The sequence below is a fragment of the Coregonus clupeaformis genome, chromosome 29 (assembly GCF_020615455.1).
Source record: "Coregonus clupeaformis isolate EN_2021a chromosome 29, ASM2061545v1, whole genome shotgun sequence".
Taxonomy (NCBI): domain Eukaryota; kingdom Metazoa; phylum Chordata; class Actinopteri; order Salmoniformes; family Salmonidae; genus Coregonus; species Coregonus clupeaformis.
The window spans coordinates 20,345,399-20,371,385 of NC_059220.1; the positions used below are offsets into that span (position 1 = coordinate 20,345,399).

Sequence of the window (25,987 nt, forward strand, 5' to 3'; positions counted from 1 at the left end):
AAAGGTGCTTCTACAAAGTAGTGACTCAGGGGTGTGAATACTTATGTAAATGTGATATTTCTGTATTTCATTTTCAATACATGTTTTCACATTGTCATTTTGGGGTATTGTGTGTAGATGGCTGAGAATTATTATTATTATTTTTTTATTCAGGCTGTAACACAACACTGTGAAATAAGTCAAGGGGTATGAATACTTTCTGAAGGCACTCTATATAGACATTGGCATTTAGATTCACTTTGAATTGACTGAATTTAATTTGAATTGATTAAATTGATGTTATTAACCCCATCACTGTAACACATTTGCCTGATTGTGTGCAGGTGGGCGTCAGTCGGGTGCAGTGCTGTACAGTGCGTTTGGCGTGATGGGGCAGTCGGGTACAGGCGTGAAGACTGGCATGTCCAAATCTAACGGCTCATCGTGTTCTCAGACGGGCAGCGGCTACAGCACCGATGTATCTGATGACAACCTGCCTAACGACGCGACAAGACCCAACTCTGATGCCAACGGAAACTCAGACTCTGACGATCAGGTAACTCGTCACTCTCCGTCACTTTGAACTGTTGTACAAGTACTTGATCCAACCTTGTTTCAGTAACAGAGAGCGTTCAAACAAAAATATAGACATGCTTCTCTCTCTTGCTCCCCTTCTCTCATTGGTTTATGCGTGGTGTTGATTGCTCTTGCAGGATGAAGGGGTGGAGTCTGACGACCTGAAGAAGGACCTCCTCCTCATGCCCCCGCCCCCTGACTCCAGCAGCATGAAGCTCACCATCAAGGAGATTTGGTTCAGCTTCGCTGCCCCCACCAATGTACGCTCCCCCTCACAGGCCATCTCCAGGCAGCTGAATCTCCTGAGCACAGCAACGCCGGCGATTGGAGCCTGGTTGGTCCCCATCGACCAGCTCAAGTCTTCTCTTCGTAAGCTGGACATGGAGGGCACCTTGAGAGTGTGTGCTGTCATGGGCTGCATCATGACTGAAGCCTTGGAGGTCAGTACTGCACAGATTGAGGGCTCCAATGCCTTTTATCCATTAATTGTCCTATATTTCCACTTATTGTATATATTGTATGTTGATTGTGTAAATTCCTCTGGCTGTATTTTGTCTGTATATTTGTCTATTGCTGTCAGCACCATTTCACCAGGTCAAATTGAGGGTACATGTAAACGTCCTTGGCAAATAACGGTGATTCTTATTCTATATGAGACACATTTTCTTTCCCTTGTTCTGTACAGAAAAAGAGTATCCACATCCCCTTTCGGAGCAAGTACAACAGGGTGACCAAGAGAGCACGCTACCTCCACGAGAACCCCTCCTGTCTGCTGTGTAACATCCTGCATCGCTACCTACAGCAGGCTGACTACTCTGTGATAGAGGAGGCCACCATGGTGAGTGTGTGTGTTGTGTCTTTAGAGGCTGGAGAACTTCAGTCTGGACCATGATTGACTGAATCAGGTGTGTTAGTGCTGCGCTGGAAATAGTTCTTATGGGTCTACCTTAAGCTACCTCCTAATTAACCATTAAACCCATCTGATCTCGTCCTCACTAGAATGACGGGCTGCCTGCCCTGGTGACCCTGAAGAAGGGGTTGGTGGCTCTGGCCCGGCAGTGGATGAAGTTTATTGTGGTGACCCAGGGCTTCAAGGCCATCGGCCTGATGAGGCCCAACCAGCTGCCCAAACCCAAGGAGACCCCCCAGCAGCAGACCTTCCAGGACCAGAGCCAGGGCCTGGACAACGGAGCTGCGCTGCAGAGTGACACTAGTGCAGACGGGGCCGAGTTTGAGTTTGACGCAGGTAGGAACATATGTTTTTCCCCGGAGGATTACGTTTCTGGTAAATTAATACATGACGGATAGACTTTATCAAACCAATTGTACTGAAAAGTCCCCCCACATGTTAATGAATTTGATAATTATGATTATAATGACGATGAGGATGACAATAATGCATGCAGTATGTTGGGCCAATGGGTTATATCATGTTGTAACTGCTGTCCAGCCACAGTGAGTGAACACACCATGCTGCTGGAGGGAGCATGCAGCCGCCCCCTGCCCACAGGAGACAAATCTGGACCAGTCAGCGGGGTGGAGATCATGAGGAAGCTCTCCAAGTCCCACACACACAGTGAATCTGCCCTCAAAATAAAGGTAAAGGTATGTATATCCACCTGTCTGTCTGCATTGTCTACTTCAACTTTGTACCTTTTATAATTATATGGGTGGACAGGGGCGACAGGGCGGTACCACTTGCCGTTAGTATACCATAGGAATGCATTTGTTTTCACACTAATGATATTGGTGTGTGTTCTTCAGGGCTCCCACCCATACCAGTCCCTGAGCTACACCAGCGGGGACACAGCGGCTGACTCCCCTGCCCATGTAAGTCGTGTGGGCATGCCTGCCAAGGACAGTCCCCGTAAAGAGAGTCTGCTGAGCTACCTGACAGGCAGCTTCCCCAGCCTGCACAACCTGCTGGAGAGCACGCCTCAGAGGAATGAACCCGCTGCCAAGAGCACAGGTACGCTCACATTATCCTTAGAATGTAACCATGTGATGGACCAGGGTTGCCCACACCTGGATCAGACTTGGTTTGCGTTCCAATTCCATACCCTCGTTCCCGAAGTGTGAACATTGGTCCTAAAGCATGGGTTATAGGGAATTTCCACCATATTTCTATACTAATTCGATTCCTTTTCAAGCTATCATGATAGACAATTGGTAGAGAATTGGACTGCAACATGACATTATGTTTGCTCCCCCCTTTAGGTAATAGTGTGGGACCAGATGTGGTGACGGAGCACCCCCTGCTGTCTGAGCCCTCCTCCGTCAGCTTCTACAACTGGATGTCCAACGCTGTGGGCAACCGGGGCGGAGGGAACGCTGTCCCCCAGGAGTCCCCGGTCAACCGCTCCCAGCACAATAGCATGCAGACAGGTAGGGGGAATGTCGTGAGAATCTTCTGTGAATGTTGGGTTGGAATGTTGGTGATGTAACCAACCCCGAAAGCTCACAGTAAAATCATTTTTAAAAATAAGGTCACCCTAAGTGTCTGTTTCTGTTGCTCCTCAGGCGACACCTGTAACCTCCCCACCATCCCATCAGCGTCAGACTTCAACACTGTGCTTTCCAGCGACCAGAACACTCTTGACGGAACACAGTCTCAGCACTCTCAGCACAGCACCAGCCAGGATGACATAATGATGGCCGACATTGAGGAGGGCAACCAGTGTCCCGCTGCCGTGCAGCTAGCAGACGCACAGGTAACCTGTTGAGAGAGTGTGTGTGTGTGTGTGTGTGTGTGTGTGTGTGTGTGTGTGTGTGATAATTCTGATGATTCTCTCTCCCTTCCCTCACAACACACAGGTTGTGTTCAAGCCTCTGCTGAGTCACACAGGGATCCAGGCCCAGGACACCACTCCTCTCAGCTACAAGATGTACTTCGGGGAGCACCTCTCCTTCTCTGGCACCTTGGAGTGTCTCAGAGCAGACATTGTGGACTCTGACACGTCCAAAGAGCGGAAAAACAAACGGTCAAAAAGGTAAATTAACCAAGTATCTAAAATAAATCATGTTTAGCGAGTCCCAATAGTCTTAAAGGTGCAATCTCTAAGACGGGGTTCCCCAACTGGCGGCTCGCGGGCCGAATTTGGCCCGGGGGTGGTTTTATTTGGCCCTCCAAGTTTTCTGAGCAAAATAAAATATATATATAAATATTTTGGGGGGTAATTTTCATTTTCAAGACTGTAAAAACACCAGGAAATCAGCTACAAGTGATTTTAATTTTGGAAATCTGTTCCCAAGTATTCCCACGCATAATAGAGAAACATATGTGATCGTATACAAATAATAACAATTAATTGTATTTACATTGCGCTTTTCTGCCGACTGAAGTTCTCAAAGCACTTTACATAGTAGGGGGAACTCACCTCCATCCACCATCAATGTGTAGCACCCACCTCAGTGATGCACGGCGACCATTTTTGTGCCAGACCGCTCACCACACATCATCTATCAGGTGGAGAGGTGAGGAGTGATATATGCCAATTAGGAATTAGGGGAATGATTAGGTGGCCATGATGGAATGTGGCCAGGTTGGGAATTTAGCCATGACACCGAGGTGAACACCCGTACTCTTACAATAAGTGCCATGGGATTTTGAATGACCACAGAGTCAGGACACCTGTTTTAATATCTCATCCGAAAGACAGCACCCTACGGAAGGCACTGTCCCCATATGTAATCAAGGCTTGAAATGATTTTGTTTTAGACAAATATTATATATTTTTGTGCTTTTTGCTGTCAATTTTGTAGTCTAAAAATATATGTTTTATTATGTTCCGACCATCCGCTCAAGAAACAATTGTCCCGCGGCTGAATCTAGTTGATGATCCCTGCTTTAAGATATCCTGCCACGTAAAGGTCATCTTCTCTTGCTCCATCCCTCTCAAGACAGGGCATGCCAAACCTCCCTCTGCTGGAGTTCAAGCCTGCACTGCTGATCGAGACGTTCAGCCTGAACGCTGTTGTGATGGAGAAGTCTACCAGCACTGGCCCGCCTAACTCCACGGCTGCCGCTGCTCCCCTCGCCTTTCACGACCTGAATCGTCGCCACTACAACACCTTCCACTGCGACTTCACCATCGCCTGCCAGGCCATCAGCCAGCGCGTGGACATGGCCCTGGTGCGCCTCATCCACCAGTTCAGTACCATGGTGGACGACATCAAGGCCACACAGACAGACATCAAGCTCAGCCGCTACACCGCTGGCTCTGCCTCCCCCACACCCACCTTCAAGGCGCGGCCCTACCGTCACTTCCGCTCCTCTGACTTTAGCCGCAGCTCGCGGGGAAGCACCAACGGAGCCGGGCGGAGTGGGGCTGGTGGCGGTGGGAACACGGCTCAGAAGAACAAGCGGGGTGGAGGGGGGGGTCAACCGCTCAATGGCCCCCCGTCAGGACTGGACACGCTGGGCAGGAGGGAGCCCCGGGGACGCAACACGCTTGGTCGCTCGGAGCGCCGTACCTCCAAGGTACACCAACCAGTATGTATCTTCATTTTACAATGATCATATAGACTGTATATTTCTAAGTGATCTATCAAATGATGTATGCTCTGTTTTTATTGGTATCTAATAAATTCAATCAATCAATTGATCAAGGTGTCGCGGAAGGGCTCTCGGGATGTGGCGGACCACATGGCCATCCAGATGGATGACTCAGACTCCATCACAGTGTCAGAGCAGAGCGAGCCCTCTGCAGAGTGCTGGCAGAACATGTACAAGCTGCTCAACTTCTACTCCCTCATCTCTGACCCCACTGGTATCCTGGAGAAGAGCTCCCCTGAGAACTGCCTCTCGGGTAAGGCTCTCGCCCTCCACTCAGGCACTTCTAGCCCCTACCCCCTAGGTACTTGTGTAGATCTTGTGTAGAAGTACGAAAACACACACTCATCGTTCGATCATTTGTGTGTGCGTTATGTGGTCTGTGCAGACGGTGGCCGCAGTCCCTCGGAGCCCCTGTGCAGGGTGATCTTTGAGAACGAGCAGCAGGACCCCACCACCCCCACCAACAAGCCTCCGGCCGGGCTCGGGGCGGGGGGCCGACGGCGCAGCTTGGTGAGCTCTGAGCCACAGCACGTCACCCTCATTGTGTTTGGCATCGGCATTGTGAACCGCACCCACCTGGAGGCAGACATCGGGGGCCTGACCATGGAGGCAGAGCTAAAGAAGATCCACGGCAGCTTCACACTTAAGGAGAAGATGAAGGGTGAGGCTCTTAGCTCTTGGTTTACATCACTAGTTCAATACACTGCCTCTTTGAATTACATTATTCAGTGCCATATCTGGATTATCATTCCAAAATCTGTTTTTCAGACATACTGCACCAGAAAATGACAGAGACTTGTGCATCAGCCCACATAGGAGGAGTTAACATTGTGCTCCTGGAGGGTATAACGCCAGACATTCAGTAAGGACTGCTCGAATTTAGGTTGATAACTGTTTAATTTGCATTTTGTATTACCACATTGAGGCTTGAAGTTTGATAGTGTGCATTAGGTCTATGAATTAATTATAAGACCTAAAATACCCTCTGTTTGTAGTTGGCTTGCCTGTCATTTTGGTAACCTGTAAGATTCATTATTACATTTACATTTTAGTCATTTAGCAGACGCTCTTATCCAGAGCGACTTACAGTTAGTGAGTGCATACATTTTTCATACTGGCCGCCAGTGGGAAACGAACCCACAACCCTGGCGTTGCAAGCGCCATGCTCTACCAACTGAGCTACAACTTTTTAATTTCCTACCCCACTGTGTCAGTAGCTATGTTTCGATTAACATGTCCGGTGATTTTGTGTCGACATAAAAAATGTGTCTCGGTATAGAAAATAGATGCGACAATTGCCTACTAGGGTGCGTTCCCATTTAACTATCTTGTCGATAAAAACAGGTGGACATAATGACGTCAGACCCCCCTAAAAAAAAACACAAAAAACCTAGTGTTGAATAAACGTTTTGTGATTTAGTGTTTCCATTACCCATTTAGGCAAATTGCGCATTAATAAATTGGCGACGGCCTGTATGCCGTTCCACCTATCTGTTTCATGTCTCAGATAGCAATCGGATGCCAGCATGGATAGAATGCAATAATTGACAAATATTTGACATATTCTAATAATTCTTGTGCGAACGTATCGCCACAGTCCGTGCCATGGTGAAACTTGAACTCCTGTAGTAATAATTGGATGATGAAACTTACCAGCCAACCAGAGAAGTGAAGCAATTCAGGCAATTTTGAAAGTCAGGACAATCCTTATTCTGCAAAGAAACGTTATTTTTTATAGTTGAACATTTTGATTTTGCAAGCAGTAGAAATGTAGAATGAAATGTGGAGTGAAGCTTTATAGTTACGTAATGACATAACGTGCCCCGCGTATCTTCAAAATTATTCGTCAAGAAGAAAAATCCATCCCTGTCAAACGGATAAAAATGTTGTCGGTCTTTAGAAATGTCTCCTATCTGCCGTTTCCATTACACATGCCGCAGTGATGTTTTTGTTGTTGCGACATTGCTTTTGTCAAATAAATCTTGGTCAATGGCAACCTGCTTACTGATTGCATGTCAACCTACTGTGTGAGTAATATCTACAGTTACTTCACACTAATCAAATCCTATAAATATTCAAATGACTGCACATATTCGGCTGGCAACACTGGAAAGACTTTTGGCAGTCGAAGGAGGGTGAATAGATATTCGAATCTAGTCTGTTGTCTCCATATCTCTGGGTGAATACTCAATATCTCATTTGCTCTTTTTTTTTTTTTTACTTTCCCTGGCTTTCTCTTCCATCGTCTTGAATAGACTGGAGGATTTCCCTACATCTCCAACCAGCACTGCCAAACAAGAGTTTCTGTATGTGTTTATAACTACTGCACCTTGGCACATCATAGCAATGCCACAGTACTGTAGTACTAAGTTAAGGCACAGCTTTCATTTTGTCTGGAGTCTGTGGTACCCCAGTGTTTCGTCAGTGTACAGCTCTTGTTATGTTATTCTCCCTCTTCATGTTAGTCTGATAATCCCCCACTCCTTTTCTCTTCTGTTTCTGTGTGCCTTCCTTTATGTGTATGGCGGGTAGATGATCTTTATAGATCAGCCATATGACAGCAATTCCTCCTGTAAATGTGATCAATATTATTATTATTTTATTTTTGGGGATGATTTAGGCAGTGTAATGCAATGTCATATAGAACCCTGTAGTTCTTATGCCCCCATAACATGGATGTCGTTGTGTGCCTGTTAATGTTTAGTGTGCTTGTTGTCTAACAAAAATGACCCAAACACACATTTTTGTACATGGTTGTTGTTCTATCGATGTTGTCTTGTGTTAACCTGTAGTCAAAAAGTAATATTAGGAACGCTGACACTCTGCTCTACTATTGCAGAACGGTTGTGAAATGCAACATAGCGAAGTCCCAGGCCCTGTACAGCGCCCAGCGGGGCCTGAAGACCAATAACGCCGCTGTGTTCAAGGTGGGCGCCATCATGATCAACATCCCCCAGCACCCAGCCACGCTGCACAGCATGATGGTCCGCAGCTCCCACCAGCTCTCCAAGCAGATCTCCGACCTCATCCGCCAGCCATCCAACGTGTAAGTCTCGGGGAAGAAATTGTTGTATTATAAATACTTTGAGTCCCATTGAAATATAAGGTATCTCCTAGGGGAGCCCCGGCCATGAATTGGGGCTGGGTAGGCAGAACTGCTTGCTCATTGTGGTCCTCACCAAAAGGGTCTTGTATGAGAGGAAAGCACTTCAGTGAATCGTAACATTTAGAGAAGAAAGCATAATTTCCTTTCCTCAGTATCTCCTTCATGGACTAAGCAATACGTGTCTTCATTCTGAGCTACGTTCTTTTCTCTTTAGGCCACCCCTCAACAGGGAGGACACCCCCACCCCTCAGCCCTCTGAAAAGGCGTCCAGCATCAACCAGACCCCTGTGGAGGCCAACGAGTTCCCCCAGCTGCCGGAGGGGCTGGAGAAGAAGCCCATCGTCCTCAAGTTCAGCGCCATGATGGACGGCATCACCATAGGAGCGGCCCTGCTGCCCTCCCTCAAGGCTGAGTACAAGATGGGCCGCATGAAGAGCCACGGCATGACAGGTAGCGTAGCACCAATCAATAACCCCTGACTTAGGTAATGGGATATTGTATTTGTATTACTGTGTATGTGGATGATGTTACTATTTGTGAAATGGCAATGTTTTCTTAATTTCCTCTGAGTTGATTGATAAAGTTATTGACTTCAATTGGACTTCCTCATCCTTGTTTGTTCTCCGTGTAGGAGCCCAGACGAGGTTCACGTTTGAGCTGCCCAACCACAAGCTGTGTTTCCAGTCCAAGGTGTCTCCGGTGGACACCATGTCCGCCATGCCCCCTTCAGCCAGCCTCAACCTCCCGCCAGTTACCATGTCCGGAGAGTACATCATGGAGGACCACGAGGGCCACTCAGACTTCACCGACGACTTCCCAATCCCCATGAAGCAGGGCAACTACCTCCAGGGGAATTACCTGCGCTGTGTGGCTGAGGTGAGGCTGCCACAGTCAAGTAGAGTAGCTCCAGTATTGCTGTCTATACCCGACTATTCTTTATATATACAGTACCAGTCAAAAGTTTGGACACACCTACTCATTCAAGGGATTTTCTTTATTTTTACTATTTTTTACATTGTAGAATAATAGTGAAGACTTCAAAACTATGAAATAACACATATGGAATCATGTAGTAACCAAAAAAGTGTTAAACAAATCAAAATCTATTTTACATTTGAGAATCTTCAAATAGCCACCCTTTGCCTTGATGACAGCTTTGCACACTCTTGGCATTCTCTCAACCAGCTTCACCTGGAATGCTTTTCCAACAGTCTTGAAGGAGTTCACACATATGCTGAGCACTTGTTGGCTGCTTTTCCTTCACTCTGCGATGCGACTCAGCCCAAACCATCTCAATAGGGTTGAGGTCGGGGATTGTGGAGGCCAGTTCATCTGATGCAGCACTCAATCACTCTCCTTCTTGGTCAAATAGCCCTTACACAGCCTGGAGGTGTGTTGGGTCATTGTCCTGTTGAAAAACAAATGATAGTCCCACTAAGCGCAAACCAGATGGGATGGCATATTGCTGCAGAATGCTGTGGTAGCCATGCTGGTTAAGTGTGCCTTGAATTCTAAATAAATCACAGACGACAGTGTCACCAGCAAAGCACCCCCACACCATAACACGTCCTCCTCCTCCTCCATGCTTTACGGTGGGAACTACACATGCGGAGATCATCCGTTCACCCACACCCCGTCTCACAAAGACACGGCGGTTGGAACCAAAAATCTCAAATTTGGACTCCAGACCAAAGGACAAATTTCCACTGGTCTAATGTCCATTGCTCGTGTTTCTTACCCCAAGCAGTTCTCTTCTTCATATTGGTGTCCTTTAGTAGTGGTTTCTTCGCAGCAATTCGACCATGAAGGCCTGATTCACACAGTCTCCTCTGAACAGTTGATGTTGAGATGTGTCTGTGACTTGAACTCTGTGAAGCATTTATTTGGGCTGAAATTTCTGAGGCTGGTAACTCTTAATGCACTTATCCATAGGTAACTCTGGGTCTTCCATTCCTGTGGTGGTCCTCATGAGAGCCAGTTTCAGAACAGCCTCAATTCGTCAGGGGCATGGACTCTACAAGGTGTCAAGCGTTCCAAAGGGATGCTGGCCCATGTTTACTCCAATGCTTCCCACAGTTCTCAAGTTGGCTGGATGTCCTTTAGGTGGTGGACCATTCTTGATACACACGGGAAGCTGTTGAGTGTGAAATACCCAACATAGTTGCAGTTCTTGACACAGGTGTTCTTAATGTTTTCTATACTCAGTGTATTTGAAGTGGTGAGCACTCAGTCCGTTTGACCTGACGAAGATCCTTGTGGATCGAAGCGTTGTCAATAAGGGCAGGGCTCGACACTGACGTTTTTTACAAGGAGCACGTGTGCGCCTAAGTTGAACAATGTAGGCACACACAAAGAAATCTAGGAGAACAATTACAAATATTTTAGGTAATAAAGCTAGAATCCTTCATTTTTCTAAGCACACTGGTGCTCCTAAATTAAAATTCCAGGTCGCACAGCAAAATATTTAGATGCATATGCGAGTAAAATGGTCGTACTGTAGAGCCCTGAAAGGTGGTAATTGTGAGCATATTCAATGTGCAGGCCTTTCTGTTATTTTCATTGATTTCAATCCACCTTCATCTAGATTGGTTCTTTTGAGCACAACCTCACAACGGACCTCCTGAACCACCTGGTGTTCCTTCAGAAGGTTTTCATGAAGGAAGTCAACGAGGTCATCCAGAAAGTATCAGGTCTGTCCCGCTGTATAACACAAGAACACTGAAAGTTGTTGATGTTGTGTTTCAGTATTTTGCTTAGCCACTTTGGGTGAATGCTTGTTTGTGTCTATGCAGGAGGAGAGCAGCCCATCCCTCTGTGGAATGAGCACGACATCTCGACAGACGCTGACAAGCCCAAGATTCTGCTCTACTCACTCAGTCTGATGTTTAAGGTACCTGTATAAGAAGCAAGAAATGTCCTGCAATATGCATATATGCCCGCCTATATTTTGTCCTAATCAATTGAAAATGAAATAAATTGACTTTCCTGAACACTTGTGGTTTGCAGGGGATCCAGATGACGGCCACCACTCCGTCCATGAGAGCGGTGCGCTTCGAGACAGGGCTGATAGAGCTGGAGCTCTCCAACAGGATCCAGTGTAAAGCCCAACCCGGCGGAAGCAGCAGCTATCTTAAACTGTTTGGGAAGTGCCAAGTGGACCTGAACCTCGCCCTGGGCCAGATAGTCAAGCACCAGGTAGGCTACAGCAGATCAATATAGGTTGTGTTAGTTTCTATTGGCTGCTGCAATCAGGTTCCTCCTTTTGAGGATCAATAAAGTACTGTCTTTGCCCCTGTTTTGTTAGATATAACCCTTTTTTTTCTTCCACAGGTTTATGAGGAGGCAGGTTCAGACTTCCACCAGGTGGCCTACTTCCGCACTCGAATTGGCTTACGGAACGCCCTTCAGGAGGAGATTAGTGGCTCCTCAGACAAAGAGGCAGTCCTCATCACGCTCAACCGGCCAATCGTCTTTGCTCAGCCTGTGGCTTTTGACAGAGGTCAGGCCTTGATAATAGACTATGTTTTCTAATTCTCTAAATGAAATTTTCTAATGTAGTGAAAAGTCATCCCTGTTTCCCTTATCATTGCAGCTGTACTCTTCTGGCTGAACTACAAGGCGGCCTATGACAACTGGAACGAGCAGCGTCTGGCTCTGAACAAAGACATTCACATGGCCACCAAGGAGGTGGTGGACAAGCTGCCGGGCATCCAGCAGACCTCCGCCCAGGCCTTCAGCACCCTGTTCCTGCAGCTCACCGTCAACGACTTGGGAATCTGTCTGCCCATCACCAACACCTCACTGGTAGGAGGAGAATGATGATCTTAACAATTATTTCTTTCACCCAAAGATTACATGCATGTTTTAAGGAGAAAACCTTTGCAATGTGGCATGTTAAAATGGTATAGGATTTTTTACCCCAACCCTGACGGTGCTCCGTTTTGTCTTAGACACTTAGACCCATTTTGTCTTAGATCAATTCTGCTTCAGACCCTGTCCTGGAACTGTTTGTGTGTTATATTGATATTAACTAAATTGTAAGAAGTATGCTTGTCTGAAGGTGGCACTCTGTGTGAGTAGTCATCAAATCATAGGTCATCTAATTCCCAAAAGAACTGATCCAAATTTTCTTGGGTCACAAATGGGTATTTTTTTTTTTCTCAACCATTCTCACAATGCTTCATTTGAATCATAACCAATTATGAAAACACAAAAGGTAAAGTAATGAATACAGACTAGTAGTAATTTGGGAAATTTTAAGAGCTTCATTGATTTTATTTAAATATAGTTAGCTATACTGAATAAAAATATAAATGCAACAATTTCAACGATTTTACTGAGTTACAGTTTATATAAGGAAATCAGTCAATTGAAATAAATAAATTAGGCCCTAATCTATGGATTTCACATGACTGGCTGGCGTGGTTACACGTGGTGTGTAGTTGTGAGGCCGGTTGGACGTACTGCACAGCCATGGGTGGGCTTGGGAGGGCATTGGCTGACCCACTTGGGAGCCAGGCCCAGCCAATCAGAATGAGTTTTTCCCCACAAAGGGGCTTTATTACAGACGGAAATACTCCTCAGTTTCATCAGCTGTCCGGGTGTCTGGTCTCAGACGATCCCGCAGGTGAATAAGCCGGATGTGGAGGTCCTGGGCTGGCGTTGGTTACACGTGGTGTGTAGTTGTGAGGCCAGTTGGACGCACTGCCAAATTCTTTAAAACGATGTTGGAGGCAGCTTATAGTAGAGATATGAACATTAAATTATCTGGCAACAACTCTGGTGGAGATTCCTGCAGTCAGCATGCCAATTGCACGCTCCCTCAAAACTTGAGACATCTGTGGCATTGTGTTGTGTGACAAAACTGCACATTTTAGAGTGGCCACAAGGTGCACCTGTGTAATGATCATGCTGTTTATTCAGCTTCTTGATATGCCACACCTGTTAGGTGGATGGATTATCTTGGCAAAGGAGAAATGCTCGCTAACAGGGATGTAAACAAATTTGTGCACACAATTAGAGAGAAATAAGCTTTTTGTGTGTATTGAACATTTCTGGGATCTTTTATTTCAGCTGATGAAACATGGGACCACTACACACTTTGTTCAGTATACAGTGGGGAGAACAAGTATTTGATACACTGCCGATTTTGCAGGTTTTCCTACTTACAAAGCATGTAGAGGTCTGTAATTTTTATCATAGGTACACTTCAACTGTGAGAGACGGAATCTAAAACAAAAATCCAGAAAATCACATTGTATGATTTTAAAGTAATTAATTTGCATTTTATTGCATGACATAAGTATTTGATACATCAGAAAAGCAGAACTTAATATTTGGTACAGAAACCTTTGTTTGCAATTACAGAGATCATACGTTTCCTGTAGGTCTTGACCAGGTTTGCACACACTGCAGCAGGGATTTTGGCCCACTCCTCCATACAGACCTTCTCCAGATCCTTCAGGTTTCGGGGCTGTCGCTGGGCAATACGGACTTTCAGCTCCCTCCAAAGATTTTCTATTGGGTTCAGGTCTGGAGACTGGCTAGGCCACTCCAGGACCTTGAGATGCTTCTTACGGAGCCACTCCTTAGTTGCCCTGGCTGTGTGTTTCGGGTCGTTGTCATGCTGGAAGACCCAGCCACGACCCATCTTCAATGCTCTTACTGAGGGAAGGAGGTTGTTGGCCAAGATCTCGCGATACATGGCCCCATCCATCCTCCCCTCAATACGGTGCAGTCGTCCTGTCCCCTTTGCAGAAAAGCATCCCCAAAGAATGATGTTTGCACCTCCATGCTTCACGGTTGGGATGGTGTTCTTGGGGTTGTACTCATCCTTCTTCTTCCTCCAAACACGACGAGTGGAGTTTAGACCAAAAAGCTCTATTTTTGTCTCATCAGACCACATGACCTTCTCCCATTCCTCCTCTGGATCATCCAGATGGTCATTGGCAAACTTCAGACGGGCCTGGACATGCGCTGGCTTGAGCAGGGGGACCTTGCGTGCGCTGCAGGATTTCAATCCATGACGGCGTAGTGTGTTACTAATGGTTTTCTTTGAGACTGTGGTCCCAGCTCTCTTCAGGTCATTGACCAGGTCCTGCCGTGTAGTTCTGGGCTGATCCCTCACCTTGCTCATGATCATTGATGCCCCACGAGGTGAGATCTTGCATGGAGCCCCAGACCGAGGGTGATTGACCGTCATCTTGAACTTCTTCCATTTTCTAATAATTGCGCCAACAGTTGTTGCCTTCTCACCAAGCTGCTTGCCTATTGTCCTGTAGCCCATCTCAGCCTTGTCCTTACACAGCTCTCTGGTCTTGGCCATTGTGGAGAGGTTGGAGTCTGTTTGATTGAGTGTGTGGACAGGTTTCTTTTATACAGGTAACGAGTTCAAACAGGTGCAGTTAATACAGGTAATGAGTGGAGAACAGGAGGGCTTCTTAAAGAAAAACTAACAGGTCTGTGAGAGCCGGAATTCTTACTGGTTGGTAGGTGATCAAATACTTATGTCATGCAATAAAATGCAAATTAATTACTTAAAAATCATACAATGTGATTTTCTGGATTTTTGTTTTAGATTCCATCTCTCACAGTTGAAGTGTACCTATGATAAAAATTACAGACCTCTACATGCTTTGTAAGTAGGAAAACCTGCAAAATCGGCAGTGTATCAAATACTTGTTCTCCCCACTGTCGAAACATAGCAAACATGGGAATGGTGAAGAAATGAATGGTGGGGAAAGGTTTGTCAGTGCAGTGACCTTTGCATTAGCAGCAATTTACAAAATGTATCCAAGGTAAATGTCTTCATACATGCTAAAAATTGCATTTGTGACTTGGTGAATGACTGACTAATATAGGAAAATAGTTATTGGGGATTAAACAAAGTTAGAATTTGATGACTACATCCACTGTCCCTGTTGAGTTGAGTTATCCTACAAGTTAGTTAAAGTTATAATTGTATCCCTTATCTCCATAGAAAGGACATATACCAGGTTTCGAAGGCATCCGCTCTGAAGCTGGGGCCAGCAGATCTGTAGGCCAGAAAAAATATGCACGAAAAGTAACCTAAAATCTATTCAATCTCTTGTGAACTCTTGTGTGATGTTATTCAGCGGTCTATTACTGCTTTACTTATAACAACCTGTCAATAGTGTTTATGATGCAGTCTTGACACAATGCTGACATAACAGGTTATGGCAGTTTACAACCAACCATTTAATTGATACTACTGGCATAACTTCATTTAAGCTTGAAATGGTTTGACTGGTTTAACGTCGCACTGTTTCAAGAATCTTAAATGGTTACGGTCAATTGGCACAGGTATTCTATTGTTTTCATGTATCATGGAGTGTTATGGCACGCACAGTCACAACTGCATCAGCTATGCATCAAATTATGACAGCCTGCAACTAAATGGGTGTTTCCAAGGAGCAATGTGTTTTTCAACATTACGCACAGGCACATTTCCTATTCGATGTAACCTACTTTATTTGAAGGTCTGCCAATAAACCATTATTACATAGTTTTTAACCATTTGTAAACCATAATATTATTAAGGGGGCACTGCCCTTTTTACTCAGATTTGTGCGTTTTTGAACACCTTTAACCTCCATCACAGGCAAACCACAGCATTGACTTTGACACGGGCTCAGCCCTGGTGCTCACCATCGAGAGCACGCTGATCACCGCTTGCTCCTCTGAGTCGCTGGTCAGCAAGGGCCACTTCAAGAACTTCTGCATCCGCTTCGCTGAGGGCTTTGAGACGTCCTGGGATGACTGGAAGCCTGAGATCCGAGGAGACATGATCATGAACGCCTGTAAGTGATCTTGACCGCGAGATGTTGACTTTTACATACAGACTGGATTGAAAAAGCATGAAAATAGGTCTGAAAATTGGACGGTTTGTCTATATTTAGAGCTGGGCCTGGGGAAGCTGAGTTTTGAAGTTTAACATCAGAAGATTACTTTATAAAAAATAAGTAGATAAAACGACATAGGGAAGGTCTTCAGCTTCACCCAAATATTGCGTGCCAAAGGGACCAATACCTTTTTATATTCCACTCTAATTAAGGTCTTCTTGTGCCTGACTTCCTGCAGTGTGGTCCCCTACACTGTGCTGTTCCCCTTTTTGATGTAGTATTGTAATATTGTTTGTTTTCCTTTTGTAGGTGTTGTTCCTGATGGCACATATGAAGTGTGCTCCAGAACCACAGGCCAGCCGTCGGCAGGTAAGTACTGCGCTGATAATGGGCATCGAATCTTGTGTATATTATGAAAGGGGTTAGTGTGAACATTGTCAAGCTGTTATCCAAGACACAGCACAGCTGTTTTCTACTTCTCTGTGAAAAAGAACTTTGTATTGTATTGAGTGATAGATGGATTTAGTGTAGGGTAATATTCTCTCTTCCTCTCTTCCCTCTCTCTGTCCCTCCCTCTACAACCCTCAGAAAGCAGCAGTGCGGGCACCTGGGCGCTGAACGTGCTGTGGAAGATGTGTGGTATCGACGTCCACATGGACCCCAACATCGGCAAGCGGCTCAATGCCCTGGGCAACACGCTGACCTCGCTGACGGGCGAGGAGGATGCGGATGACATCGCTGACCTCAACTCCATCAACATGGTGGACTCTGATGAGGATGAGGCCGACACCATGTTGCCCACCATCCATATGGTCAGTCTTTCAGCCTTTGCCTAATCATGATAACCATGCTGAATATTTGTATAAATCACTTTGAATGTGTGAATTGTATACTGAACAAAAATATAAACGCAACATGTAAAGTGTTGGTCCCATGTTTCATGAGCTGAAATAAAAGATCCCAGAAATGTTCAATATGCACAAAAAGCTTATTTCTCTCAAATGTTGTGCACAAATGTGTTTACATCCCTGTTAGTAAGCGTTTCTCCTTTGCCAAGATAATCCATCCACCTGACAGGTGTGGCATATCAAGAAGCTGATTAAATAGCATAATCATTAGACAGGTGCACCTTGTGGCCGCTCTAAAATGTGCAGTTTTGTCACACAACACAATGCCACAGATGTCTCAAGTTTTGAGGGAGCGTGCAATTGGCATGTTGACTGCAGGAATGTCCACCAGAGCTGTTGCCAGAGAATGTCATGTTCATTTCTCTACCATAAGCTGCCTCCAACATCGTTTTAAAGATTTTGGCAGTACGTCCGACCGGCCTCTCAACCGCAGACCACGTGTAACCACGCCAACCCAGGACCAACACATCCGGCTTCTTCACCTGCGGGATCATCTGAGACAAGCCACCCGGACAGCTGATGAAACTATGGGTTTGCACATCCAAATAATATTTGCAAAAACTGTCAGAAACCTTATCAGGGAAACTCATCTGAGTGCTCGTCATCCTCACCAGGGTCTTGACCTGACTGCAGTTCGGTGTTGTAACCAACTTCAGTGGGCATATACTCACCTTCGATGGCCACTTGGACGTTGGAGAAGTGTGCTCGTCACGGATTAATCCTGGTTTCAACTGTACCGGGCAGATGGCAGAAAGCGTGTATGGCGTCGTGTGTGCTAGCGCTTTACTGATGTCAGCTTTGTGAACAGAGTGCCCTCATGGTGGCGGTGTGGTTATGGTATGGACAGGCTTACGCTACGGACAACAAACATAATTGCATTTTATTGATGGGATTTTGAATGCACAGACATACCATGACGAGATCCTGAGGCCCATTGTCATGCCATTCATCCACCGCCATCACCTCATGTTTCAGCATGATAATGCACGGCATGCATACTCACCAGACACGTCACCCATTGAGCATGTTTGGGATGCTCTGGAGCGACGTGTACGACCGCATGTTCCAGTTCCGCCAATATCCAGCGACTTCGACACAGAGTTCTTCCACATCAATATCGACAAACCATTTCTGTATGGACCTCGCTTTGTGCACAGGGGCATTGTCATGCTGAAACAGGAAAGGGCCTTCCCCAAATTGTTGCCACAAAGTTGGAAGCACAGAATCGTCATGAATGTCATTGTATGCTGTAGCGTTAAGATTTCCCTTCACTGGAACTAAGGGGCCTAGCCCAGAACCATGAAAAACAGCCCCAGACCATTATTCCTCCTCTACCAGACTTTACAGTTGACACAGGTAGCGTTCTCCTGGCATCCGCCAAACCCAGATTCGTCCGTCGGACTGCCAGATGGTGAAGTGTGATTCATCACTCCAGAAAACGAATTTCCACTGCTCCAGAGTCCAATGGCGGCGAGCTTTACACTACTCCAGCCGATGCTTGGCATTGCGCATGGTGATCTTAGGCTTGTGTGCGGCTGCTCGGCCATGGAAAACCATTTCACGAAGCTCCCGACGAACCGTTCTTGTGCTGACATTGCTTCTAGAGGCAGTTTGGAACTCGGTAGTGAGTTTTGCAAGCGAGGACACACTATTTTTACACGCTACGCGCTTCAGCACACAGCGGTCCTGTTCTGTGAGCTTGTGTGGCCTACCACTTCGCGGCTGAGCCGTTGTTGCTCCTAGACGTTTCCACTTCACAATAACCGCACTTACAGTTGACCAGGGCAGCTCTAGCAGGGCAGAAATTTGACAAACTGACTTGTTGGAAAGGTGGCATCCTATGACGGTGCCATGTTGAATGTCACGGAGCTCTTCAGTAAGGCCATTCTACTGCCAATGTTTGTCTATGGAGATTGCATGGTTGTGTGCTCGATTTTATAAACCCGTCAGCAGCAGGTGTGCCTGAAATAGCCGAATCCACTAATTTGAAGGGTTGTCCACATGCTTTTGTATATACAGTGCATTCGGAAAGTATTCAGACCCCTTGACTTTTTCCACAATTTGTTACGTTACAGCCTTATTCTAAAGCAAAAATCCTCATCAATCTACACACAATACTCCATAATGACAAAGCAAAAACAGTTGTTGTTTAAAAAAATTAGAAAAGTTATTAAAAATAAAAAGCTGAAATATCACATTTACATAAGTATTCAGACCCTTTACTCAGTACTTTGTTAAAGCACCTTTGGCAGCGATCACAGCGTCGAGTCTTCTTGGGTATGACGCTACAAGCTTGGCACACCTATATTTGGGGAGTTTCACCCATTCTTCTCTGCACATCCTCCCAAGCTCTGTCAGGTTGGATGGGGAGTGTCGCTGCACAGCTATTTTCAGGTCTCTCCAGAGATGTTCGATCGGGTTCAAGTCCGGGCTCTGGCTGGGCCACTCAAGGATATTCAGAGACTTGTCCCGAAGCCACTCCTGCGTTGTCTTAGCCGTGTGCTTAGGGTCGTTGTCCTGTTGGAAGGTGAACCTTCACCCCAGTCTGAGGTCCTGAGAGCTCTGGAGCAGGTTTTCATCAAGGATCTCTCTGTACTTTACTCCGTTCATCTTTCCCTCAATCCTGACTATTCTCACAGTCCCTGCCACTGAAAAACATCCCCACAGCATGATGCTGCCACCACCATGCTTCACCGTAGGGATGGTGCCAGGTTTCCTCCAGACGTGATTTTTTTATTTTTTTTATTTCACCTTTATTTAACCAGGTAAACCAGTTGAGAACAAGTTCTCATTTACAACTGCGACCTGGCCAAGATAAAGCAAAGCAGTGCGATAAAAACAACAACACAGAGTTACATATGGGGTAAAACAAAACAAAGTCAAAAAATACAACAGAAATACATATATATACAGTGTGTGCAAATTTAGCAAGTTATGGAGGTAAGGCAATAAAATAGGCTATAGTGCAAAATAATTACAATTAGTATTAACACTGGAATGATAGATGTGCAAGAGATGATGTGCAAATAGAGATACTGGGGTACAAATGAGCAAAATAAATAACAATATAGGGATGAGGTAGTTGGGCGGGCTAATTTCAGATGGGCTGTGTACAGGTGCAGTGATCGGTAAGGTGCTCTGACAACTGATGCTTAAAGTTAGTGAGGGAGATAAGTGTCTCCAGCTTCAGAGATTTTTGCAATTTGTTCCAGTCATTGGCAGCAGAGAACTGGAAGGAATTGCGGCCAAAGGAGGTGTTGGCTTTGGGGATGACCAGTGAGATATACCCGCTGGAGCGCAGACTACGGGTGGGTGTTGCTATGGTGACCAATGAGCTAAGATAAGGCGGGGATTTGCCTAGCAGTGATTTATAGATGGCCTGGAGCCAGTGGGTTTGGCGACGAATATGTAGTGAGGACCAGCCAACAAGAGCGTACAGGTCACAGTGGTGGGTATTATATGGGGCTTTGGAGACAAAACGGATGGCACTGTGATAGACTACATCCAATTTGCTGAGTAGAGTGTTGGAGGCTATTTTGTAAATGACATCGCCGAAGTCAAGGATCGGTAGGATAGTCAGTTTTACGAGGGCATGTTTGGCAGCATGAGTGAAGGAGGCTTTGTTGCGAAATAGGAAACCGATTCTAGATTTAACTTTGGATTGGAGATTCTTAATGTGAGTCTGGAAGGAGAGTTTACAGTCTAACCAGACACCTAGATATTTGTAGTTGTCCACATACTCTAGGTCAGACCCGTCGAGTGTAGTGATTCTAGTCGGGTGGGCGGGTGCAAGCAGCGTTCGGTTGAAGAGCATGCATTTAGTTTTACTAGTGTTTAAGAGCAGTTGGAGGCTACTGAAGGAGTGTTGTATGGAATTGAAGCTCGTTTGGAGGTTTGTTAACACAGTGTCCAATGAAGGGCCAGATGTATACAAAATGGTGTCGTCTGCGTAGAGGTGTATCTGAGAGTCACCAGCAGCAAGAGCGACGTCATTGATATACACAGAGAAAAGAGTCGGCCCAAGAATTGAACCCTGTGGCACCCCCATAGAGACTGCCATAGGTCCAGACAACAGGCCCTCCGATTTGACACATTGAACTCTATCAGAGAAGTAGTTGGTGAACCAGGCGAGGCAGTCATTTGAGAAACCAAGGCTATTTAGTCTGCCAATAAGAATGCGGTGGTTGACAGAGTCGAAAGCCTTGGCCAGGTCAATGAAAACGGCTGCACAGTACTGTCTATTATCGATCGCGGTTATAATATCGTTTAGGACCTTGAGCGTGGCTGAAGTGCACCCATGACCAGCTCGAAACCGGATTGCATAGCGGAGAAGGTACGGTGGGATTCGAAATGGTCGGTGATCTGTTTGTTGACTTGGCTTTCAAAAACTTTTTGAAAGGCAGGGCAGGATGGATATGGGTCTGTAACAGTTTGGATCTAGAGTGTCACCCCCCTTTGAAGAGGGGGATGACCGCGGCAGCTTTCCAATCTCTGGGGATCTCAGACGTTACGAAAGAGAGGTTGAACAGGCTAGTAATAGGGGTTGCGACAATTTCGGCGGCTAGTTTTAGAAAGAAAGGGTCCAGATTGTCTAGCCCAGATGATTTGTAGGGGTCCAGATTTTGCAGCTCTTTTAGAACATCAGCTGTCTGGATTTGTGTGAAGGAGAAGCGGGGGGGGCATGGGCAAGTTGCAGCGGAGGGTGCAGAGCTGGTGGCCGAGGTAGTGGTAGTGGTAGCCAGGTGGAAAGCATGGCCAGCCGTAGCAAAATGCTTGTTGAAATTCTCGATTATTGTAGATTTATCGGTGGTGATAGTGTTTCCTAGCCTCAGTGCAGTGGGCAGCTGGGAGGAAGTGCTCTTATTTTCCATGGACTTTACAGTGTCCCAAAACTTTTTGGAGTTAGTGCTACAGGATGCAAATTTCTGTTTGAAAAAGTTAGCCTTTGCTTTCCTAACTGCTTTCCTAACTGCTTGGTTCCTAACTTCCCTGAAAAGTTGCATATCGCGGGGGCTATTTGATGCTAATGCAGTACGCCACAGGATGTTTTTGTGCTGGTCAAGGGCAGTCAAGTCTGAGGAGAACCAGGGGCTATATCTGTTCTTAGTTCTGTATTTTTTGAATGGGGCATGTCTATTTAAGATTGATGATGCTTGGCATTCAGGCCAAAGAGATCAATCTTGGTTTCATCAGACCAGAGAATCTTGTTTCTCATGGTCTGAGAGTCCTTTAGGTGCCTTTTGGCAAACTCCAAGCGGGCTGTCATGTGCCTTTCACTGAGGAGTGGCTTCCGTCTGGCCACTCTACCATAAAGGCCTGATTGGTGAAGTGCTGCAGAGATGGTTGTCCTTCTGGAAGATTCTCCCATCTCCACAGAGGAACTCTGGAGCTTCTTCAGAGTGACCATCGGGTTCTTGGTCACCTCCCTGACCAAGGCTCTTCTCCCCCGATTGCTCAGTTTGGTTGGGCGGCCAGCTCTAGGAAGAGTCTTGGTGGTTCCAAACTTCTTCCATTTAAGAATGATGGAAGCCACCGTGTTCTTGGGGACCTTCAAGGCTGCAGACATTTTTTGGTGTTCTTCCCCAGATCTGTGCCTCGACACAATCCTGTCTCGGAGCTCTACGGACAATTCCTTCGACCTCATGGCTTGGTTTTTGCTCTAACATGCACTGTCAACTGTGGGACGTTATATAGACCGGTGTGTTCCTTTCATGTCCAATCAATTGAATTTACCACAGGTGGACTCCAATCAAGTTGTAGAAACATCTCAAGGATGATCAATGGAAACAGGATGTACCTGAGCTCAATTTCGAGTCTCATAGCAAAGGGTCTGAATACTTATGTAAATAAGGTATTTCTGTGTTTATTTTATTTTATAAATTTGCAAATATTTATAAAATCTGTTTTCGCTTTGTCATTATGGGATATTGTGTGTAGATTGAGGAGGACAAATATTTATTTAATCCATTTTAGAATAAGGTTGTAACGTAACAAAATGTGGAAAAAGTAAAGGAGTCTAAATAATTTTCGAATGCACTGTACACATATTTAGTAGATGTTATTGCCGGTGTAACGAAATGCTTGTGAACTATGACCAACAGATGCATATCTGTATTCCCAGTCATGTGAAATCCATAGCCTAATGAATTGATTTCAATTGACTGATTTCCTTATATGAACTGTAACTCAGTAAAATCTTTGAAATTGTTGCATTAATTTTTTTGTTCAGTGTATATGTCTGAGTATGTTAATACCCTCTGAACGTTTGTTAATGTCTGTGATTATATTGCAGTACAACCACGAGACAGTTTAAAAGACTGTTAAAGCACTGTTTGTGTAAGAGATTATTGTAGCTCTGTGTGGGTGTAAAAACCCTGAGTGTGTGTTTGTGTCAAAATGTAAAAATGCAGTGTCAAGACTTTGCATATCTGTTCAAGCCACGTCAACCCATTCCAGCCACTGTGACAGCGCTAAAAGCTATCCAAGCTACCTAAGTCCATGCACCCAGTTGAACCTTGCCTTGGGTGTATCTTTACCGTTACTTGCAGGGGAGCCCAGAGGGAGAGTGCAGCAGCCCAAGGCTCAGTCCCAGGCTCACGTTCAGGAAGCGGCTGGTAAACAGCATCCTGGGCCTGAAAAGCCCCAGTGTCCAGAGCGTCTTGGTACCAGCCGACAACCTAAGCGACTATTCTCCTCCCCAGTCCAGAGGGAACGGGGCCAGGGCTCCCAGACCCCTATCCTGGGGATGTGTATGTACTGTAGCCCATCCTCAACTGCCCCACGCTCTAGTCTCCTATCTACTGGGCCCCACAATCACGTTTAGGGTGACATTAAGTCTCTATCGTCCAGGTTTCAAGCTGCAGAATGGATTTCAATTGCTAAATTACACCATGAAATGTGATAATCTCAGAGGGCAAAGACAATTCTGTCACTTAGGTTTAAGCACTTATGCTTCCCTTTTCACCTTATTACATGTTGTGATTACTTCCTTATCTGAGAATTGGGTCACCAGTCGGTCTCAAGGATTATGGTGATGGTGACTTCCATTTTGTGTATTTCTCTGCTGTTTATATGTGTGTATAACATGATGATTGGCGTTTAGGTGGTGAGCTATGTAACTGGTGTAATAATTCATGCTTGGTTTAATACTTCTTTTTTTTGAGGCGTAATAACCCAGGTTGGTGACGGTGTAATCTAATTTAAGTTATTTAATGTTGGTGTAATCTAGGTTATACAAATAACCAAACGTTCTGTGGTGTAATATGCCAGTTCCAGGGTGTAATTTGTCCTCTGTACTCCACAGGAGACCATAGACCTCAGGCGGCAGACAGCAGTGGGCAACCAGATATTGGATCCCAGAAGGGGGAAGTTAAACAAAAGAATAGTGGACATCAGAGAGCTGAACGAGCAGGCCAAAGTCATTGATGACCTCAAGTAAGAGTTCTCCCTGTCAAATGCAATTATAACCTCATATTGTATCTTTTACCACATCAAAGAAGCATCAATCATGTTTTCCTTCCCCACCCTTCAACAGGAAACTGGGAGCGAGTGAAGGCACAATCAACCAGGAGATCCAGCGCTACCAGCAGCTGGAGTCTGTGGCCGTCAACGACATCAGGAGAGACGTGCGCAAGAAACTACGACGCTCCAGCATGAGGGTGAGACAACGCATTTAATACCACCCTTTATTCATCTTGTGACATTTTCCGGACTAAAATTTAAAATGCCATTAACCTGAGCTGAAATGGAAAGGACACCATGACTGATGAACCCTGATCACTGCTTCTCCACCAGGCTGCGTCTCTAAAGGACAAGTGGGGTCTGGGATACAAACCCAGCTATAACCGTTCCAAGAGCATCTCTACAGCAGCAGGGAGGCCTCCACTCAAAAGGATTGAACGCCAAAGGTACTGGAAGAGGAGTCCTCGCTTGCAGCCGGAACCTAGCATTCGTTGGGTCAATCAGGAATTCAGGAAGTGAATTGAATTTCCAATGGGTTGGATTGTTATTATTCTTATTTCCCTTTCAGTTCCAGAATAGGAGACGTTGATGACTTACCGGACATCAGAGTTGATGCGTCCTCCCCAGGACCGAGAGTCACCTTCAACATCCAGGACATGGTAGTGTATAGAAAGACCACAAAAGTCTTCATGGTAGTTAACACCATGTAGAACCTGAGATAGGGCAGTAAACAATAGGATTCTCCAAGATGGCAGTTGCACAGCGGCTGAAGAGAGTTAGGGCATCATTTCATCCTCCGTGTCCTTGTTTGTTTATCACTATGACAGGCCTCTTGACCTGAGGCTGTGTGTGTCTAAACATTGTGGAAACGCTCTGTTATGTCAGCGAAAGCTAAGTGTTAGCTTTTTCACTTGCTTGTAACTTGAGGGAGAGTTAAGTGTGCCTTTTTGAGCGCAAAATCCCCTCCTGAACATGTTGCCATGCTTTCATATTCTGGATGGATTCCATTGTTCTCTTTCTGTTCAACTGAAGATTATTAATCAGGATTCAACAAACCGACCGGTCAGTCCAGGAGAGATCTTCAAGGTATTTGTAAAACCAAAAAAAAACTATCCCGAACAAATGAAAATCCCAAAAGAACCAGATTTTTTTCTTCTCCTTTCTTCTTTTAATAAATCGGTAAAAACTGACATGGACATTCAAAACAGGATGGTGAGATATAGGCTAGTACTATCAATCAATGCTTGATTTTCATATGTTGGTTTGATGCATTCCTTGCCATCTTTAGTAGCTAGAGATGAGCTAGTCACGTGCACTCTAGCTAATAACTCTAATAGCAAAATGGTCAGTAGGAAATAATATGCTCGGAACAACAAGGCTTTCAACCAGCCGTTGCCTCTGGGTATGTGTTACAAAGAAAACAATTTATTCACTGCATCATTGACAATATTTTGTGGCTCTGTGGATATGGATAGACTATACATGTGCATGGTAGTATGCATGCATAGTATGCTATACATGTAGGTACTAAATGGTTACA

The 25,987-nt window shown here is 45.5% G+C and overlaps 1 protein-coding gene across 1 annotated transcript in view; it reads left to right on the forward strand.

Annotated features, from left to right (window-relative positions):
- Positions 1–25,987, forward strand: part of LOC121544808 (transmembrane protein KIAA1109 homolog) — a 104,022-nt gene that overhangs the window by 53,582 nt on the left and 24,453 nt on the right. Inside the window, exons 37-68 of the mRNA XM_041854968.2 lie at positions 324–535; positions 693–995; positions 1,241–1,393; positions 1,555–1,801; positions 2,006–2,160; positions 2,320–2,524; positions 2,773–2,940; positions 3,076–3,266; positions 3,370–3,545; positions 4,456–5,035; positions 5,165–5,363; positions 5,496–5,771; positions 5,879–5,972; positions 7,366–7,416; positions 7,950–8,156; positions 8,431–8,666; positions 8,848–9,092; positions 10,801–10,906; positions 11,009–11,106; positions 11,223–11,411; positions 11,547–11,715; positions 11,809–12,020; positions 15,196–15,279; positions 15,838–16,036; positions 16,388–16,447; positions 16,667–16,890; positions 23,535–23,735; positions 24,290–24,420; positions 24,521–24,644; positions 24,781–24,893; positions 25,016–25,106; positions 25,480–25,533. Coding sequence (XP_041710902.2) covers positions 324–535; positions 693–995; positions 1,241–1,393; positions 1,555–1,801; positions 2,006–2,160; positions 2,320–2,524; positions 2,773–2,940; positions 3,076–3,266; positions 3,370–3,545; positions 4,456–5,035; positions 5,165–5,363; positions 5,496–5,771; positions 5,879–5,972; positions 7,366–7,416; positions 7,950–8,156; positions 8,431–8,666; positions 8,848–9,092; positions 10,801–10,906; positions 11,009–11,106; positions 11,223–11,411; positions 11,547–11,715; positions 11,809–12,020; positions 15,196–15,279; positions 15,838–16,036; positions 16,388–16,447; positions 16,667–16,890; positions 23,535–23,735; positions 24,290–24,420; positions 24,521–24,644; positions 24,781–24,893; positions 25,016–25,106; positions 25,480–25,533 — 5,753 coding nt within the window. The remainder of the gene's footprint in view (positions 1–323; positions 536–692; positions 996–1,240; positions 1,394–1,554; positions 1,802–2,005; positions 2,161–2,319; positions 2,525–2,772; positions 2,941–3,075; positions 3,267–3,369; positions 3,546–4,455; positions 5,036–5,164; positions 5,364–5,495; positions 5,772–5,878; positions 5,973–7,365; positions 7,417–7,949; positions 8,157–8,430; positions 8,667–8,847; positions 9,093–10,800; positions 10,907–11,008; positions 11,107–11,222; positions 11,412–11,546; positions 11,716–11,808; positions 12,021–15,195; positions 15,280–15,837; positions 16,037–16,387; positions 16,448–16,666; positions 16,891–23,534; positions 23,736–24,289; positions 24,421–24,520; positions 24,645–24,780; positions 24,894–25,015; positions 25,107–25,479; positions 25,534–25,987) is intronic.